Below are 21,325 nucleotides of genomic sequence, written 5' to 3'. Positions count from 1 at the left end.
ATAAATGACTCCAGTTTTTGATGTCATACCTTGATCTTCATTGATAGATATATATCTATTACTGATCAGTGTTGGTGCAGTGTTGTATACTCTGTTTGATACAATGAAAACAGCAAATTGTGTCTCTTCAGAGAAATATAAAATAGATTCCTCAGTCTGATTTCTTGCTTCTGTTTCACTTCTCCAAGTTTTGCAAACCTTGAAAATATATTTAAAAAAAAAATATTCACATTTAAAATGTATATAATAAAATGACAAATCATTTGTTCATATGTAAAACTTGTTCATATGTAAAACTAATGATACCTGTAACTTGGCATGGCACAAGGTCATGTTTTTCTCTGTTTATGTTGGCTTTACACTAAATCCATTGGAAATTGAATGTGTTCGTATTGATTGTTTAGTTTTAGATGCATGATTTTAGTTGTTAGTGGCTTTGAACTAGGTGTCAGATAACTGCAAGTACTCTCAGATCTTTTCCTAGTGTATTTTTGTTGTTGGGATGTACAAGTACCCGGCCACGTCCACTTGTATTTTTATCCATCTCACGGATGACTTGAGCCTTTTTCAACTGATTTTTATAGTTTGTTCTTATGTTTTACTGTTATACCACTGTCCCAGGTTAGGTGAGGGTTAGGATCCCGCTAACATGTTTAATCAGGAGCCTGTAATTCAGTGGTTGTTGTTTGTTTTTGTGTTACATATTTGTTTTTCGTTAATTTTTTATACAAATAAGGCCGTTAGTTTTCTCGTTTGAATTGTTTTACATTGTCAAATCGGAGCCTTTTATAGCTGACTATGTGGCATGGGCTTTGCTCATTGTTGAAGGCCGTAGGTGACCTATAGTTGTTATGTATCATTTTGGTCTCTTCTGGACAGTTGTCTCATTGGCAATCATACCACATCTTCTTTTTTATATTAACCCCACCACATTATTTATGTATGTGCCTGTCCCAGGTCAGGAGCCTGTAATTCAGTAATTGTCGTTTGTTTATGTGTTACATATTTGTTTTTCTTTTTTTTTTTTTTTATATGAATAAGGCGTTAGTTTTCTCGTTTGAATGGTTTTACATTCTCATATCGGGGCCTTTTATAGTAGACTATTTGGTATGGGCTTTGCTCATTGTTGAAGGCCATACGGTGACCTATAATTGTTAATGTCTGTGTCATTTTGGTCTCTTGTGGACAGTTGTCTCATTGGCAATCATACCACATCTTTTTTATAATGAGCAGTTCTACTAATGATTAAAATAAGTATTTACCTCTTCCAAAAATTTAAACATAAATTTTTTTTTTCTCATCCAAAGAATATTTGTTTAAATTTATAATACAGCTTTTCTTGTTTAAAGTACATTAATAGTATTCAGCTTTGGAATTAATTATCAAATTTTTTTAACAGATTAATTTGATCAACACGATATTTCTCAATTTGTCACCTATTAAAATCGTTTATTTCAATTGGAATCAAAGGATTGATAGATTATTTGGTGTTTATGGGACTTTCATCACTATTGGCTATTTTATAACAGCCAGTTATTTATTGGTGAAGGAAGAACGAATTCCTAAGGAGAACCACCAACCTGCTGCAGGAAAAAGGGCAATCCTAGTCAATTAAGATTGGGTTCTAACTCACAAGTTATGCATTGACATGCTTGTGATACAGTAGATTAACAACTTTGACCTCTCGCCCACCTGGATAAAGGGAGATGTAAAGTATATGTCAATAAGGCAGGAACCCAACAAACCATAAAAAGACATCTAGAGGTAGATGTGTTGTGTTTAATTGTTCAACACAAAAATACCTGAACAGTCTTTGTACCATCTTCATTATCAATCTCTAGAAGTGATGCATCACCACAGGTTTTACCACTTAATTCCCACTGCTGAATAACTAAAAATTTAAAAACATCATTTAACTATGAGAATATGTATATTTACTTCACATAAAGGTAAAAATAATGGATAAATATATATTCTACCTATGCATCGAGTGTGATATGACATTCATCCACTTGAGACAGTTAAATTTTCAAATTTAAAATGTGTGGCTTGCTGAGCATTTTTTTAATTGTCGAGAGAGGATAAATATCATATTACACAAGATTTGGTGGTGGAACCTGTTTCTCTAATGACTTTTAAACAATATGCAGGAAAACTTATTCCTTCTTTTCAAATGATCTGCAAAAAGATGTGTTTTTCTATGTGACATCATCAGACATAGATGCTTTTTTCTTGCCGTCACAATGAGAAATTCAGAAGAAAGCAAGAAAATTTGCTGTTATAATGGAATTTTTACCATAGAAGAACTGAGATCAAACAAACCACATGTTTATTAAATAAAAATAATCAACAAGTCAGGAATATGATAAATCATGTAAGAATTAGAGAAATGTGTTTACTGTGTAAGGTGGAAATAGCTACACCATGATATAAATTCATTAGACAAACCTGTATTCCAGTGTGCTAGTACAGTTCTGTTGTCTTCATTCTCACCGACAGCATCTTGATATGTAATATTCATAGGGCCTGGCATTGAGAGGTGACCAACAGGTATCACCGAAAATGAAGTTTCATAGGAATATATTCTACAAATAAATAAAGCAATCAATCAATTAAAATAAATGAAGTTAATAATTAAAATAAGAAATACTAAAGCTGCCCATTAGTCACATACCCCACGCTCACAAATTGGTACTGGAAAAATAAAATCTTAACAGATTTCTAACTTCAAAGACTTATAACTCTACAAAAAGTCAAGTGATACCAATTTTCTTGTAGATATGCACATTTGCATATTATGTCCTTATTTTAACTACAAAGTTTCATGAAATTCTGTTGTGTGGTTTCATTGAAGTTGTGATTACAAACTGTTGCAGCAGTATATTTAGTTCAAAGGGACATAACTCCTAAAAAAGGTTCAATATTAATTTCCTGTCGATATGCACATGTACATAGTATGTCCTTATTATATACAAGTTTCATGAAATTCTGTAGTGTAATTCACAGGAGTTGTGATGAAAAAGTATATTTTGCTTATATAACATATCAAGTTATAAAGATACATTACTGAAGAATGGTAAAAGTGACGCCACCCAATTTCCAATTTGATCTGTATTATGTGATACATGTAATAAGCATTGTGTATAAATTTCATAATATTTGGTTGAGGGAAATTAAAGTTACAGAATGGAAACCAACTTTGGGAGATACAGATGTACTTTATAATGTACAGATGGACAAGAGTAATACTTAATGCTCCCTCCACTATGGTGGGGGCATAAAATTGAATCCTACTTTCCTGTCAATATGCACATCTACATATTAGTATTTTCTTATTATCTACATAGTTTCACGAAATCCTGTTGTGAGGTTTCAGGAGTAACTATGACAAAGTATATTTTGGCCAAAATTCAGTTAAAGGGGCATAACTCCTAGAAAAAAAAATTAAATCATAATTTCCTGACGATATATACATCTACATAGTCTGTCATTATTATCTACAAAGTTTCCTGAAAATCTTTTGAGCAGTTTCAGAGAAATTGCTATGTCAAGAACAGGACTGACAGACAGGTCAAAAACATTATACCCTCCATGGGGTATAATTAAACATGTTAAAAGATTATTGTTGTGCAATTAAATTTCAAAATAAAATAGATTCATACCTTCTATACAATAATCTTTCAACCATGTCAAATGAAGTTGCTGGATTAACAATGTACGGTTGGAAATCTGTTGAAGAATCAGATCTGTATTCTGTGTTGAGATCCCTCTCGGATATTGGCTGTAGTACAACTGTTTGACCAGGTTCCAGTCCGCCAGGTGTTGTAACAACAATCACATCTGTGTCCCTCTTTTTCCGTGTTGAATTAGAAGCAACTGACTGTACAATTTCAATGGATTCTCCGTGTTCTGATGTTTTCAATACAGTTTCTGTGTTGGTTATCAGCACACTTCCTATTGACTTATTGGTACAAAGCACAGCTTCATTACAAACCCTCATAGTCATAAATAATGTCCGACCAGGTTCCATATGGAATACACTTGTCTTGTTTTCCGTAAATTCATAGGAGATATTCCAATATTTGGTCTTTAGCTCAGACAAAGGTCTCAGCTTGATATCATCAATATACAAATATCCATCTTTGATAGAAGCTGATCCTGACGTGTTATAACCAACCCAGGTACAAGGGAAAATGTTGTCTAAATTTTTATATGTTCCAATGCATATCTCTAAAAGATAAAAATAACTTTTATGTAAGTAAACTACAATATTATTGCCCTAATTCTGGCAGGTACTACTTTCTGTGTTGATGTAGTTTAATTCTAACTACATCTTTCTTACAGATGGCATGAATCCAATCTTTGATGTGTACTTGAAAAGAATATCATCTACATAATTTTGTCAGAGAGCTATTATTTAAAGAAATGATTTTACTTTCTACTGTGAATTTCATTTACCTTCATGGACACCAATTTTGATAGATTCAGGAAATATTAGAATTTCATGGATATTTGATTTTCTGGTTTTGCCAAAATCTGCATACAAGCCTCTAGCCATATATAGGAAACTACTGTTACTTCGTTGAATATCTAAATTACCCGGTACTGGTTCATATTTACTCATGAAATCTATGAAAATTTGTATAACAAGAGTGCACATGCTAAAATGTATGCATGCATCAATGTTGATTGATTTTACGTTGAAAGTCTATAATATAAAGGTACTACAAGTTTCTCATAAACATAACATTAACAATGATCCTTGGCAAATGAACCATGGCAGACATATAATGTACACCTTACAATCATTGTATACACCAAATACAGTGGTTCAATCATTTGTAGTACCTGAGAAACAGTTTAAACCACAAAATCTTAATATTGACTAATGAACCATAGAAATGAGGTCAAGGTAATATAAACCCTGCAAGACAAGACATATACACCTTTAAATCACTTTTTTGCCATATTGAAAGATCTACAACTCAACAAGGATAAAGCTAAAATCATGAAAATCAAACTGGACCTTCATTTAGTCACAGGAAACATCATATCTATCAAAGCATATTAATGTTAATGAACCAACATTGTTAGACAGCCACCTCCTCGGATGCCAGACCAACGGCTGTACATCCCAAAAAGCAAAAATCATTTTTTCTGTCAGAAATCCAATTAAAAATGCACCAGAGTAAATACATGTAGGCTAATACCTGAAGGACCAAAAATCAACAACAACATAAAGAAGATCTTACCATATCTCTTTATAGATTTATCTTCACTAACAGTAAAGGTGAACCCTATAGTTGTAGGATCAAAACTTTCCATGGCATCAGTAGGTACTACTGCTTCTTTGAATTGTTTGATTTCTCCAAGTATTGTATTATTCAAATTGTCAACCTCTGGTGGCTCCAATAGTACCACAACACCTAAATAAATGAAAAATAAAATTACCCAAATATTTTACTTAGTGGCATACACCTGTGTAGGAACTATTTTGTTTGTAATGAGCAATACTTTATTGTATGTTCTTTCTGACAGGGTCCATATTAGTGGTTCTATATACCGTTACAACTTACCTATTGTATCATTCCAGTAAGCCCATTTCCCACCACCATTAATACAGATAATAGATACAAAGTATGTATGGTTATGCTTTAGGATGCCCTCTAGTGATGAATTAAGGGCTGTCATGTTATGGCCAATGGACTGAAAACTTTGAATTTCTTCTCCACCTGAGTTTTCACCAATAGCCCACAAATTTTCCTAAAAATGTAACAGAATTTTTAATATCCTTATAAAAAGAAGTTTTACTGAATTTTACATTTTTTTTAAGTTTCGTTATTCTAATCACTTCTAATAATGAGTAAGCATGAAAAATATTGTATAATTGAATGTTGAATCTTTACTATTCCAGAACTGTATTGCCTTATCCATGATTGTTGTGATATTTTACATGTAATCTTGAAAGCTCTTCATTTGATTTATATATTTTACTTGTCTTTAGTCTACCAAACCCAAGTCAGGTATATTACATGGTGGAAGACCCAGCATAAGGTTATTGAGTATTGCAAATGAATAGTTTTGACAGATAGATATACACTATCGATAGCCGAAATATTAAAAGTAGAATTATATCTATAGTACAGTGAAAGATGCTTCCTTTTATTAATAAAATTGCATCAGAAATCATTTTTTTCAAGCCTAGTGACAGCACCAACAAGGATGCAGATTTCAAAATTTCTAACAAAGTATAAATAGAGATTGTAATCATTCTTTTCTTTGATTCTAAAAGGAATAACTAGGGTTAAACAGAACTAGAGGCTCCAAAGAGCCTGTGTCACTCACCTTGGTCTATGTGAATATTAAACAAAGGACGCATTTGAATTCATGACAAAATTGTGTTTTGGTGATGGTGATGTGTTTGTACATCTTACTTTACTGAACATTCTTGCTGCTTACAAACATTCTATCTATATTGAACTTGGCCTAAGAGTTTCAGTCGAAAATGTTTAATTAAAATTTACAAATTTTATGAAAATTGTTAAAAATTGACTTTAAAGGGCAATAACTCCTTATGGGGTCAATTGACCATTTAGGTCATGTTGACTTATTTTTAAGTCTTACTTTGCTGTAAATTGTTGCTCTTTACAGTTTATCTCTATCTATAATAATATTCAAGATAATAACAAAAAACGGCGAAATTTCCTTAAAATGACTAATTCAGGGGCATCAACCAAACAGCGGTTTGTCCGATCCATCTGAAAATTTCATGGCAGATAGATCTTGACCTGATAAACAATTTTACTCCCTGTTAGATTTGCTCTAAATGCTTTGGTTTTGAGTTATAAGCCAAAAACTGCATTTTACCCCTATGTTCTATTTTTAGCCATGGCGGCCATCTTGGTTGGTTGGCCGGGTCACGCCACACATTTTTTATACTAGATACCCCAATAATGATTGCGGCCAAGTTTGTTTAAATTTGGCCTGGTAGTTTCAGAGAAGAAAATTTTTGTAAAAGATTACTAAGATTTACGAAAAATGGTTAAAAATTGACTATAAAGGGCAATAACTCCTAAAGGGGTCAACTGACCACTTTGATTATGTTGACTTATTTGTAGATCTTACTTTGCTGAACATTATTGTTGTAAACAGTTTATCTCTTTCTATAATAATATTCAAGATAATAACCAAAAACAGCAAAATTTCCCTAAAATTACCAATTCAGGGGCAGCAACCCAACAACAGGTTGTCTGATTCATCTGAAAATTTCAGGGCAGATAGATCTAGACCTGATGAACATTTTTACCTCTGTCAGATTTGCTCTAAATGCTTTGGTTTTTGAGTTATAAGCCAAAAACTGCATTTTACCCCTATGTTCTATTTTTAGCCTTGGCGGCCATCTTGGTTGGTTGGCGGGGTCACGCCACACAATTTTTAAACTAAATACCCCAATGATGATTATGGCCAAGTTTGGATTAATTTGGTCCAGCAGTTTCAGAGGAGAAGATTTTTGTAAAAGTTAACGACGACGGACGACGACGGACGCCAAGTGATGAGAAAAGCTCACTTGGCCCTTCGGGCCAGGTGAGCTAAAAAGGGGGAATATGTTTAACATTCAGTTGAAAATTTTACATACACCAGTATATAAAATGGTCAAAGAAAATTGTTTTGAGATTTTTAAACTAGAGGCTCTAAAGAGCCTGTGTCGCTCACCTTGGTCTATGTGAATATTAAACAAAGGAAGCAGATGGATTCATGACAAAATTGTGTTTTGGTGATGGTGATGTGTTAGTACATCTTACTTTACTTAACAGTCTTGCTGCTTGCAATTATCTCTATCTATAATGAACTTGGCCCAGTAGTTTCAGTGGAATATGTTAATAAAAATTTACAAATTTTATGAAAATTGTTAATAATTGACTATATAGGACAATAACTCCATAGGGGGTCAATTGACCATTTTGGTCATGTTGACTTATTTGTAAATCTTACTTTGCTGAACATTATTGCTGTTTACAGTTTATCTGTAAAATCTTAGTTATCTTTTACAAAAATCTTCTCCTCTGAAACTACTTGGCCAAATTAATCTAAACTTGGCCACAATCATCTTTGGGGTATCTAGTTTATAAAATGTGTGGCGTGACCCGGTCAACCAACCAAGATGGCCGCCATGGCTAAAAATAAAACATAGGGGTAAAATGCAGTTTTTGGCTTATAACTCAAAAACCAAAGCAATTAGAGCAAAGCTGACATGGGGTAAAATTGTTTATCAGATCAAGATCTATCTGCCCTGCAATTTTCAGCCATGTTGACTTATTTGTAAATCTTACTTTGCTGAACATTATTGCTGTTTACAGTTTATCTTTATCTATAATAATATTCAAAATAACCAAAAACAGCAAAATTTCCTTAAAATTACCAATTCAGGGGCAGCAACCCAACAACAGGTTGTCCCGATTTGGCTGAAAATTGCATGGCAGATAGATCTTGATCTGATAAACAATTTTACCCCATGTCAGCTTTGCTCTAAATGCTTTGGTTTTTTGAGTTATAAGCCAAAAACTGCATTTTACCCCTATGTTTTATTTTTAGCCATGGCGGCCATCTTGGTTGGTTGACCGGGTCACGCCACACATTTTTTAAACTAGATACCCCAAAGATGATTGTGGCCAAGTTTAGATTAATTTGGCCAAGTAGTTTCAGAGGAGAAGATTTTAGTAAAAGATAACTAAGATTTACGAAAAATGGTTAAAAATTTACTATAAAGGGCAATTACTCCTAAAGGAGGCAACTGACCATTTCGGTCATGTCGACTTATTTGTAAATCTTACTTTGCTGAACATTATTGCTGTTTACAGTTTATCTCTATCTATAATAATATTCAAGATAATAACCAAAAACATCAAAAATTTCCTTAAAATTACAAATTCAGGGGCAGTAACCCAACAATGGGTTGATCGATTTGTCTGAAAATTTCAGGGCAGATAGATCTTGACCTTATAAACAATTTTACCCCATGTCAGCTTTGCTCTAAATGCTTTGGTTTTTGAGTTATAAGCCAAAAACTGCATTTTACCCGTATGTTCTATTTTTAGCCGTGGCGGCCATCCTGGTTGGTTGACTGGGTCATGCCACACAATTTTTAAACAAGATACCCCAATGATGATTGTGGCCAAGTTTGGATTAATTTGGCCCAGTAGTTTCAGAGGAGAAGATTTTTCTAAAAGCTAACAACGACGGATGACGACGCCGGTCGCCAGACGACACAGGACGCCGGACGCCAAGTGATGGGAAAAATATGTACCCTTTTTTGTGCAAGATTGAAACATTAATGCAGAATTGAATGTTCTATTTTTTTTATTAAGTTACAGTCTGTGAAGGAAGATATGTCATTCCACCTTTTATTCTGTTTCTAAGTTGACCAGTCTTTGCCCTTACTTCTGACTGCCACTTAGCAGAAAAGCAGCAAATACATTTTAGAATTATTTTTTAAACATGTATTACTGAACAAACAAATTAAACAAACTCATACACTCAAGACATGCAAGCTACTAGGAGACTATCAAAGCAGTTATATTGAGCTATGAAACTGAAAATTTATCTGTTGTTTGGATGCAAATTTTATTTCAAAAATTACATTTTCTTAGAAAATCTGTTTAAAATCTTAATTTTTAATAAATGGTAAAAAAAGAAGTACAACATGTGCAATGTACAGTGTTTCTTTTTAAAAAAAAAAAACCCAATCACTTCATTACCTTGATTTGACTTTCTTCATCTGTACATCTCCAGAAAGCTTTAATAGTGTTGTTGGATGCTTGATATCTAATTGGCTGAAACTCTCCTTGTTTTGCATCAGTATAAATTGGACTGGTCAACATTACATCAGGGTCAAACACAGGTATTGTAAGGTCAATATAAAACCCTGATGATGATGACAGAGCAGTATCCCCAGCCCCTGTAACAGCTTTTCCTAAAATGTATCAAGTAAAGTCTAATCAGAAAATGTCTTTAAATTGTTCTTGTGTCTGAAAAAAATTCATGTGCAATCTTTTTACAAAGTAACTGTTGTGAAACAGCATAAGATTTTCCTAAATGAACCAAAAATAAAGAGGATTACTATTAACTTTTTAGCGATAGAAAATATGACAGAAAAGGGTTTGGACATACAAATGCAGATACAGATTGGGGAGAAGAACTCAATTCAAACAATTTTCCATCAAAACCCAGGTATAATTAACTAACCTGTAAGATAATAGATTATTGTCTTATTATAGTAGTGTCCAGTTTCATTCACATCAACAACTTGAGGCATTAGATGTAAGTCGGTCAACGTAAACTTAAAATCCACATGCTGATCAACATTACAGTCCTTATTACAGTTATATTTGGAACATTCTCCAAAGCAAGGTATACAGGGTACTATCACTTCTCTAAATGGTTCAATATCTGTTAAAAGTTTGTCACTTCCAATACCAACTTCATATTTTATTATCGGAATAGTCCCGCCTCTGAATGGATCACCATAGCGACAAAGTGCACCAGCTGGGGGTGGCAGGATTAGATTCTTGAAATATGCTTTGGTGGAAAATATGTTAAATTTATCTGTAATATCTGGCACAAAATTATCACGATTGAAAACGTGAAGCACTAATTTTGTTGATTTACTTAGAATAGGTATTCCACATAGTTCTGTTAATTTCTCATCATTTACAGATACAATAAGACACAAAGATATCTAAAATAGAAAAGAAATATTGTAAAGGGTTCAACCAAACCCTGTGTCTAGCCTAAAATTGTTGCTGTCTGTATAAAATATACTGTTTACTCCCCAAAAAAGGTCCATTTCTAAGTAACAAATGCAAAAATATAAAAAGAAACCCAACTTAATCATCAGATGCTATATCTTGATCATGAAGAACCTCTGTCTAAGGTTTGAATCATAATTTTGTTAATATTATTTTTTATTTGTACTTATTTTTTGGGACATCTATAGTATACATCTTAAAAAAAATCCCATGACGACTTTGTACAATGATGCAGTGTGGAGTCTTGAAAATATTGACTACAAACATTATCAATGTACTGTTCTTCTAGGTTTCCTACAATGCAAAAAATATGACAAATATAATTCTTACATCAACTGCATCGTCCATCTCAGGTTTAAATATGATTTTGAAGTTTACAAATTCTCCTGTGATGTTATAATCCACAGCTGTCTTCATTACAGGATAGATGTCATTCAAAGATCTACACCAAGTCACTATCTTGGGATTTTGATCTGCAAGAGAAAACAATTTTTTTTTTTGAGGGATAAGATCTCACAAAACTTGTTGAAGGAGAAGGTCTGGTAAGGCCCATTTTTGGCCCAAAAATATAACAGATTTACAAAATTGTTAAAATGTAAACTTTTAAATATTTATTGGACAGTTGAATGCTTCTGCTACATAAATATGGGCTGTTTTTGACAATACAATGCACATATATCGGGTTGTAGCACCATTAGGTCATGCTAAATTACTGAAATCTTCAAAATTCTAGCATTTTAGTTAAATTTTAGGCGGTTTCCGTGTAAAACGAAAGTGGCTGCATTCGTGTTCATCCAAAATATTGCAATGCAAGTCGTATTTTATGATAATACATAGCATATATAAAGGTTGTGGATGAACACGGATGCGGCCACTTTCATTTTTGACAAAAACCATCTGAAAAGTGATGTATTTTGGCATATTTGAGAGATTTTTCATATTTGAGCTTCAATCGGATCGTTTTTAATGACTGAATCAGTTAAATCTTTCACATTTACTAATTGAATCAAGCGGAATAGACACTTAAGTGTTTAAAAAGTGGTCAAAATCTATCGTCATATGAAACTGAAATTTGAGGCCAAAATGAGTCCTTACCTACCTACTCTGTTTGTTTAACTTGCCCTACTTTTGTGATCCCAAGTAAGGAGCCTGAGACTGGCCTTATGTTTCGTGGTTTAGTGTGACGTCCATTTTGGCTGAACGGGTATACATTGTTGGTTCGGGGCCAGCTGAATCTCGCCTCTGGGTATGGGATTTTCTCACAGTGTTGAAGACCCATTGGTGGCCTTAAGCTGTTTTCTGCTCTTTGGTTGGGTTGTTGTCTCTTTGACTCATTCCCCATTTCCATTCTAAATTTTAATTGATAGATAATGCAACAACATCCTAGTTAATGCATAGTCAGTGCTTAAATAGGTAATGATGTTGCCCTGTTACAGCAGCCTGAGCAGGGTCATTAGGACTATCTTGCGTATTGAGTGTTCATCAAGCATCATAATTGTGTTTTTTTTTAATTTGTTTTAGAACTGATCGAACCAGTAGGCTAGGTGAGTTTAATTGATTAAATTAAATTAATGCAAAATCTACAAACTGAGGAGTCAGAATGGCAATATGGAGCTTCAACAGTATAAATTAGTAAAGATTGTGTAATAATATAATTATCTAAACAGTACCTGAAAATACTTGAATGCCACATGCTCTTTTTGCTATTGGTTTACTTGTATCTACAGGTTCTGAAACGTCACTGTTGTCAGGATTATTAACTATGTCATATGGCTGTGTAGTTGTCAAGATAGTTGTTCCTGTTGAGGTACTAGGTACTGTAGGTTTTGTACTGTTTCCATATTTATCTGACAGATATCTCGAGCAATTACAATAATCACAGTCCTGTAATAGTCAAAATGTCTGATAAATATTAAGCATGTTTCAGCCTTTAAAACAATTAAAAGACTCAAACAAAGCACAAATCTCCATTTACAGAGGGAAATCTAGTAACAAAATATTACCTCCCTTGTAAACATTGAGAACTTTGATATTTTCCATACATGTCACATTATAGCAATGATGCTATCAGTTAGAAATTCACGAGAAAATGTTCTGGTTACATAAAGCACCAACTTCAATTTATTTTTCTACTGGCTGCATAACTCCCAGGAACATGCCAAATATCTTTATATGTATGCAACTTAAGATCAAAGGAAGTTTCAGGGGGGAAATTCAAAAGGAATCATCTGATATTCAGCAAAGATTAACACTTTGAATTTAAGTTACTCAGCAAATTTAAACACACATAATACAAATGTAAACAATTAATGTGAATAGATTGAGAAGACTGCAAATAAAGATGCCAAAATGGAGACAACCTTTTTTTTTTATAAAAATGTATAAAAAAGTAGTAAAAATCTTTTAACAGATAACATACTGTTTAAAACCTGCTAAGACAGACTTTAAAATTGTTTTATTCACTAAAAGACAGTATTTCTATATTGAATATTCTTGTGACAAGAGCAAACAGGTGTACTCAAAATTTTAGATGTGAAACAAATGTATGTTTTGGGAAGTGGTAAATTTTCTAAGGACTTTGTGGAACACTCCAAAAATATGTGACCTCAAAGATCATTTGATTTCGTATGTACATGATTTTTTTCAATTTTTTTATTATGGATATGCAGCAACAAATCACATTTTTAAACCTCAGTTTCACAAGCTTTTAATGCAATTATCTCGATAAATACGAAACATAAAACAGGGTGCATTTGTATGTATATTTTTAATAACAGTTTTAAAAGATTATAACTTTACCAAAGGTATTGGATCCAGTAAACAACACTGACAAACTGATGATGCCCAGTCAAATGGTTCTTCATATTGAAAGGTTGCAATGCTATTATCCTGCCCATCCCAGAACAATAATTCTGTTACAGCAATACCATGTCCATGGGCAGGTTTTACAGAAATCTAAAAGAAATGAAAAATAATGAAATTGCTTGGACTTTAAAGGTGTTATAACTTGATAATAGGACTGTTGAAATAGATGGATGGATGGATGGATGTTTCACATCCAGTTGCAAATTATTCAGTCAAGAACATGTTAATAGTGTGATATGAATATTAACCTGTTTTGCACTAGATTGACACCCTGAGCCATATTTGGAATGCACTACATTATGTAATTCATAAGACAACAGTCTGCAGGAAGTCATGTCACCCTACATAAACACATTATTCTGAGTCTGAGCAGATCAATCTCTTACTCCTTAATGTCATGGGTTTAGAGGAGAAGCAGCACATAATAACACTCTTCTATGAGACCACCAAGGGAGCTCTGTTAAATGAAGAATTCATATGTTGATAAATAAATACAAATGTAAAAAGCCTGTAGAAAAATTGTACTCTGTTAAATATATCTAAATTCATGGTTCACCTATGGCCAAGAAATCCATGAAAATTGCATTGGTATCCAATAAATAATATTGAATCCATAGTAGTCTTTTAACTTACATGATATGTGCCACCATTTTCAAAGTCAGCAGGTCTGTAATATGCCCCAGTAAACATCTGCTGTTTTTTGTGGTCTCGTGCAAGTTTCACAGAGACAATATCATCATATATATCCTTGTTGATATTTTGTGTTTGATACAGTAATGACCATTTCTTGCCACTAGGGTCTCGTAGACCAATTTGCTGCAGTCTGCTCCAGTCAGGATCATTAACCATTGAAATAGGTCTTGATGGACAGGCTGACCCAAGAGGATTGGCAAAGTGAAGAAATGAACCTTAAAAAAAGTCACATGTACAATTAATTCTTTATATTGGAAAGAAAGAGCAATAATTTCCAATTCATTTATAATTCTCTCCATAAGTTTTTGAAATAAAATCTATAAAGTTGATGTTCTTCATTTTATGAGACTCAAAAATGTTCCTTAATTTCAATAGAAACTGGTATGAATCTGTATAAAAAGTGTTAAAGTCCAACACTTTGCTTTGTCTGACTTCGAAAGCGAAATCTGGCAGCCCTGTTGTTCACAATACTTACTTTCAATCGCTTTCATCATCAGCAATATACAATTTATACCAAGTTAATGAAATAGTAATTTTTCTTTTCAAAGTAAAGAAATTTAAAAACATAAACGATTAATTTTCTTTAGAAATGAGGTAAAAGCATTGACTTTAAAGTTGGTTGCATATTATTTGATAAAGAAAATTATATTTATCACTTCTGGTACTTGTTACTTCAGAGGGTACATGAAATCATTCAAACTTTCAGCAAAATAAGATTGTTACTTCATCAGAAAGTGATGAAAGTTGCCTTAAGTAAATCGTATTCGCGATCCTTTCCAAATAGGGTGCCAAACATTGTTTATTATTGTAATTTTTATTGTCCGCCATTGAACTATTTGTACAAACTACAGATCAGAGTCGCGATTTATCATTAAACGGACCAGCTATGAATGAATTCAAGATTATTAGGATAATGACAAGGGACACATGAATGGCATAGCTAACAGAAGAATATGATCCCAAAACTAAAATGACACATTCCACATGCATTTACATACATTTGATTAGATCTGCTTGATTAATGTATATATTTCCATGTATTTGCATTGTTTCAATTTATTAATTTAAGTTGCCCAACTCTGTGACTATTATAAATTATGTCCCATCTAACTTTGTTAAATTTATATATCTTTTTAATGAGAAACACTGAATTTCATAAACATGACAACAGAGTCGTTTTAAATTTTAATTGATATAACAACTTTCTTTTCCTTTTTTTGAGCACTTCTTTCAAATTTCATCACTTCTACCTATCAATTTCATAAAAAAAAGTCACTTCTCCCTATGATTCGGAAGTAGTGTGAGCCCTGAATTATACAACCATACTTTGTAGTATGATATCAGATATTATTCCATATTTATAAACTTTTAGTAGGTTTTTCTATATGAATTGGATTTTGAATAAATAAGCATATTCACCTGCGGAAAAAGGATATTCACCGCGCAAAACGTCGCGTGCTTTTTCATGTACAGTTTTGGTAAAAAAGCGTTTGATTAACAATTGCTTTTGGTAAATATTTTCTATTACATTCATTTCTTTCGGAATATGGAATAAAACATTTACTGTCTTTTGTTTCGGTAAATATGTGGTTTTATTGACTTTTGAAAAACTGATATTCACTTCGGCCGTTGGCCTCAGTGAATATCAGTTTTTCAAAAGTCAATAAAATCACACATTTACCTCATCAAAAGACAGTAATTGTATACTATAATTAATTCGTATATTTTAACATATTTGATTCGTTTATGGATAGTCACATGTTAAACTATTTTTTCGAAGGTAGAGAGAAAACAGCGGATAGCAAAAAGCATATTGACCTGCAAAAAGCATATCGCACGGTTATTTTTAGAATATCTAAAAACCAATATTCTTTGTGACGTCATGTAATGAATTTCAGGATATTGTTTAACGTTTTGAAACACATGATATTTGTGATCGATTATTTGACAAAAAAAATCTTCGAATACATAAGATATAAAAAAAAAAAAGGAAATGAAATAACAACTAATATGTTGTTATTGTCTAGGAGACAATGTAATATCTATAAAATTTCAACAAACCTAAAAGACGATTTTGATACAAATATGGTCGAAATTAATAATATAACAAATATAGCCTTTGTATGAGGTCAATACAGGATGTATCGACCCAAAGAAGTATATCGACCTCGGACTTCGTCCTCAGTCAATATACTTCTTTTAGGTCAATGTATCCTTGAATCGACCTCATACAAAGGCTATATTTGTATAATATTACGGATTACAAATGTGTCGAGGTTTGTGATTGGATAACAACACAGAGATGTCAGTATATATTCAGAAAACTGCCGGGGTATATACGACGTTTTTATCCCCAATCGGATCCTCATAAACGTCATCATAACACCAGTTACTATATGACGTCGTCAAAAGTTATCAGACTGTCAGAGGCTCACAGAGGGAAAATAATGACATGCTTCAGTCAACAATACATTTTTGATACAAAATCACACAATTTACACTTTTAATACTTAAATTTAATGTTAAAAGTGTTATTATAAATTATAACATACACGATAAAATTATGTTCACAGCAAATAAGAAAACCCTTCACGTATGTCGAACATATTAGGCTGGGTTTTTCAACTTATACATGCGTTGTCAACAAATACTTGCACTGGAAAATAACATTAAGTCAGGGGTAATCCGTAATATATGTGGGATATAAACTCTAAGCCGGGAATGGCACAGTATATACCCTGTCTGAGACCTGAATAACATATAATATTATTTCAGTCACTGTGGTACTATTCTGTACAGTAGAAAAACAAAGGATATGCATGGGGTATCCATTCATTACAGCAAATCAGTACATGTGCATGCACCCCCAAAAATACCACAAAAAGTAAAAAAACAGAGCTTTTTTTGCTGTTCTACACATCACTCTTTGAGTGTATATCACTCTAGTAACATGATGAATTAGTCTTTACCTGTTACTGTTGTAGTTGAGCTAAACCATACTTGAGGTGTTGAAAAGTCTGATCCATCCTGTAAAGTACCTGCTGTTGGCTTGGAAGGGTCGTATAAAACTGGTGAAGATTTTTGTACAATGTAAAGACCTGCAGCATTAGAAACTTTCAACCTAACAGTATAAGGTATATTCATCTGAAAAAAAAACCAACATGCAACTCAATTTTATTAATTTAGAACCAAAATCGACAACATAAGAAATAATCAAAAAACAATTGGATTTTCATCATCCAAACCTGCCCACTGTCACTATTTGCGGGGGATTTCCCCCATGGAGGCTCTGAAATGGAAATTTAGAAAGAGCAATTTTGTCCTCAATTTTAAACAAAACAATTAATTTTACAATGGCTATATAAAAGTATGAAGAAGCCAAAAAACAACATTAAAATATATTTGGAGGCCCTCTTAAAGGTTTTGTAGGACTATATGAGCCATCTTGCACGTAAAACCTCCATGGGCATTTTGAAAAGTTGGCAGGTATGATCATCAGAAAATAAATCCATCATGAATATATTGCCATCATAATTATTCAATCTGAGGTTGAGCAATGTAAATGTATGTTCTACATTGAACAGCTGGTTTATCTGATGTGTATTACAAGTATAATCAAACATCTAGTAGCAAAAGGCAATATACTTGGCAACATACCTCTAATTTGATGACGTAATAATCGCTGACAGAACCGTTAATTTGTGTGTAAAGAGATAATTTAGTGGAAATTGTTTTTTGCTAATTATTTTTAAAAAACAATTCTTTGGTACATCCATAACATATCATTCTTTGACCCCTTCAAGTGAAATTTCTCAAACTAGATTATTATATTCTTTAATAAAAGTGTTTACTAAAATGTTGATTAGACAAGAGTGCACACGCTGAAATGTCTCGACTTCTTTACTAATCATTGTTATTATGTTGATAGACCTAAATATAAAGCTTTATTACAACTGTCACATAAACTCAACATTAACCAAGAAAACGAAACGTTGATCAATGAACCATGAAAATGAGGTCAAGGTCAGATGAACCATGTCAGGCAGACATGTACAGCTAACAATTCTTCAATACACAAATAAAGTTGACTTTTTGCTAATAAATTAAGCAAAACAGACCAAAACACAAACACTTAACACTAAGCAATAGACCATGAAAATCAGGTCAAGGTCAAATAAAACCTGAATAACAGATATAAAGGTCATAAAATATTTCCATAAACCAAATATAGTTGACCTAATGCATAAAGTATTAGAAAAATAGACAAAAACTCAAAAACTTAACTTTGACCACTGGACCATAAAAATGAGGTCAAGGTCAGATGACACCTGTCAGCTAGACATGTACACCTGAAAATCATTCCATACACCAAATATAGTACACCTATTGCATATAGTATAAGAAAAACAGACCAAAACACAAAAACTTAACTATAACCACTCAACCATGAACATGAGGTTAAGGTCAGATGACACCTGCCAGTTGGACATGTACACCTTACAGTCCTTCCATACACAGAATATACTAGACCTATTGCTTATAGTATCTGAGATATGGACCTGACCACCAAAACTTAACCTTGTTCACTGATCCATGAAATGAGGTCGAGGTCAAGTAAAAATTGTCTGACGTGCATAAGGACCTTGCAAGGTACGCACATAACAAATATAGTTATCCAATTACTAATAATAAGAGAGAATTTAACATTACAAAAAATCTTAACTTTTTTTTTCAAGTAGTCACTGAACCATGAAAATGAGGTAAAGGACAAAGTATGAAGCATCCAAGTCTTCTACCTTCTAAAATATATAGCTTTCAAGAAGTGAGCTAATACCGCCGCCAGATCACTATCCCTATGTCGAGCTTTCTGCAACAAAAGTTGCAGGCTCGAAAAAAAAAGCATGCAGAGCAATACCAAACCCTTTTAATCAGTTCTCAAGTAGATAGGTTTATTTGATGGATGTCTGTTGGTGTTTTCTTTGTTATCAGCTGACATTTCTTCACTTTTCTGTACTTAATTACTAAATTACTATATAATGAAACATACTGTAAGATTCAAATTGACAAAGCTGTATTCTGTGTAGTTGTTGGTTAATTCTATCCAATCTACCAAAAGTGCTTCCTGTCCATCAGAATAACAAGAAGTATTCCTCCACAGTGAAACTTCATATATTGATATCTCAGATTCAGGATCACTATAGTTTGTCCATTTAACTTGAACAGTTGTATTGTCAGAGGTGTAGGCCACTTCCTGTTAAAAAATAACAAGTTATCTGACAATTTTGACGTATATGAACTAATGGTAAAGCTTGACATGTTCAAAATATCTGATCAGGTCAGATTTTCTCTATTTATAAATAACAGTTTTCAAAATGATAGACAAAACTTGCAATTTACCACTATGTTCTATTTTCAGCCATATTGACCTTCTTAGTAATAGCTACCCCAATGATGATTGTGGCCAAGTCCAGAAGTTTCAAAAGAAGATTTTTGTAAAAGATAACAAAGGATGACAGACAATGGACGCCCAGGGACGACCGACACTAAGTGATAAGAAAAGCTCACTTTGGGCCAGGTGAGCATAAATGCTGAAAACTCATTATTTAAGGATGTGCTTAGGTGAGGTTAGGTGAAAATTAATAAATTAAGTAGTTAAAATTGATACTATAAGCTCAGGTAGAGCATCAATTAAGGATAAAAATAAACTAACAATATTGATAGGTCATGGACCTACTTTTTGAGATATTTGAGAATTAAAATATGGCAGGAAAAGGCTGACTTGGACTTTAACCTTATATTTGCATTGGTATTATTGGGTCTCAAAACAAAAGATAGAAAATTAAGAATCTTCTAAAACTTTGGTAAATGACCTTTCATGAGCTATTTAGTCATATTTGAAAAAATAAATGGGTGTTATGGGGAAAATATTTTTACATTGTATTGTATGGAAAAACACCAAGGAGCCCGAGCATTTGACACAAATTCCAAAACCTCACCCAAGTAAATCCTTAAGTGCAATAACTCCTATAATAAGATTTAGTCTGACAGTTTTGATGTTAATGGACAGTAGATTCGCAAAATTCTCATCATTTTTGCCCTCTCAGATTTGATCTTTTGATAGTTTTAAAAGATAACAGACAAAGCATGCATTTTACCCCTATGTTCTATTTTCAGCTATGTTGGCAAATTTTGATTGGCAGACAGGGATAAAGATGAATGGGAGCAAGTTTGGTTACATTTGGGTCAATATTTTCAGAGGAGAAATTTTTTGTAAAAGTTACAAAATATGAAGCAAAATGATAAAAACAAAACTATTCAAAATAATTTACCATGTTATAAAATGGACCTGCAGTCATAGCACCATTCAATGGAGGTGTTGTATCAACTGTGAATTTGTGATGAATCATTCCACAATCTCCTGATTCATCTGTAGCTGTAATGTAGATAGTTAAAAAAGTCAAATCAGATAAATATGACTTTGATGTCTTTTTAAGTGTATGTAAACAATAAAATAATTTGACTTGTCTGAAATGTAACACTCAATCATGTGACGTTCCTGTCTACTTTTCTTAGTAAAACTTGCATTTATCTTTGTGACACTTTTTGATTCATGTTTGATTAAAAGTGAAGATACTTCTGTAAATAGGGAAAATTTAAAAAGATTGACTGATTTATTGCTATTTGCTTTGTGTCCAGTGACAGATATTTCATAAATTCAAGACCAGGATATTTAATTAAGTGTTTAGAATGCACAATATAAATCCATCAAACCAAATTAAAAAAAAAAATTTTAACACTTGAATATAAATTTATTGCACTAAAGCTGTTTACAATGACCTTACCGCTACAGCTGAAACCAATTCTTACCTATAACCCAGCTATAGTATGTTCCTCCTGACTGTAACTGAAGTGATGTCAGAGTAAAGAATGTGTTTAAGTTAATGTTGATCAATGGTGCTACA

The 21,325-nt window shown here is 32.8% G+C and overlaps 1 protein-coding gene across 1 annotated transcript in view; it reads right to left on the bottom strand.

Annotated features, from left to right (window-relative positions):
- LOC134706048 (uncharacterized) overlaps positions 1-19,946 on the bottom strand; it is a 29,779-nt gene extending 9,833 nt beyond the window's left edge. Inside the window, exons 1-15 of the mRNA XM_063564756.1 lie at positions 19,929-19,946; positions 19,411-19,614; positions 17,333-17,507; positions 14,304-14,578; positions 13,605-13,760; positions 12,476-12,689; positions 11,136-11,278; positions 10,243-10,735; positions 9,756-9,970; positions 5,577-5,763; positions 5,253-5,426; positions 3,663-4,230; positions 2,449-2,585; positions 1,803-1,891; positions 30-198 (exon numbers count right to left, since the gene is read on the bottom strand). Of these exons, the coding sequence (XP_063420826.1) occupies positions 30-198; positions 1,803-1,891; positions 2,449-2,585; positions 3,663-4,230; positions 5,253-5,426; positions 5,577-5,763; positions 9,756-9,970; positions 10,243-10,735; positions 11,136-11,278; positions 12,476-12,689; positions 13,605-13,760; positions 14,304-14,578; positions 17,333-17,507; positions 19,411-19,614; positions 19,929-19,946 (3,217 nt within the window). The remainder of the gene's footprint in view (positions 1-29; positions 199-1,802; positions 1,892-2,448; positions 2,586-3,662; positions 4,231-5,252; positions 5,427-5,576; positions 5,764-9,755; positions 9,971-10,242; positions 10,736-11,135; positions 11,279-12,475; positions 12,690-13,604; positions 13,761-14,303; positions 14,579-17,332; positions 17,508-19,410; positions 19,615-19,928) is intronic.
- Positions 19,947-21,325: the final 1,379 nt, after the last annotated feature.

This window comes from Mytilus trossulus, chromosome 2 (genome assembly GCF_036588685.1).
Source record: "Mytilus trossulus isolate FHL-02 chromosome 2, PNRI_Mtr1.1.1.hap1, whole genome shotgun sequence".
NCBI classification, from domain to species: Eukaryota; Metazoa; Mollusca; class Bivalvia; order Mytilida; family Mytilidae; genus Mytilus; species Mytilus trossulus.
This window is presented reverse-complemented; position numbering and strand designations above follow the sequence as displayed.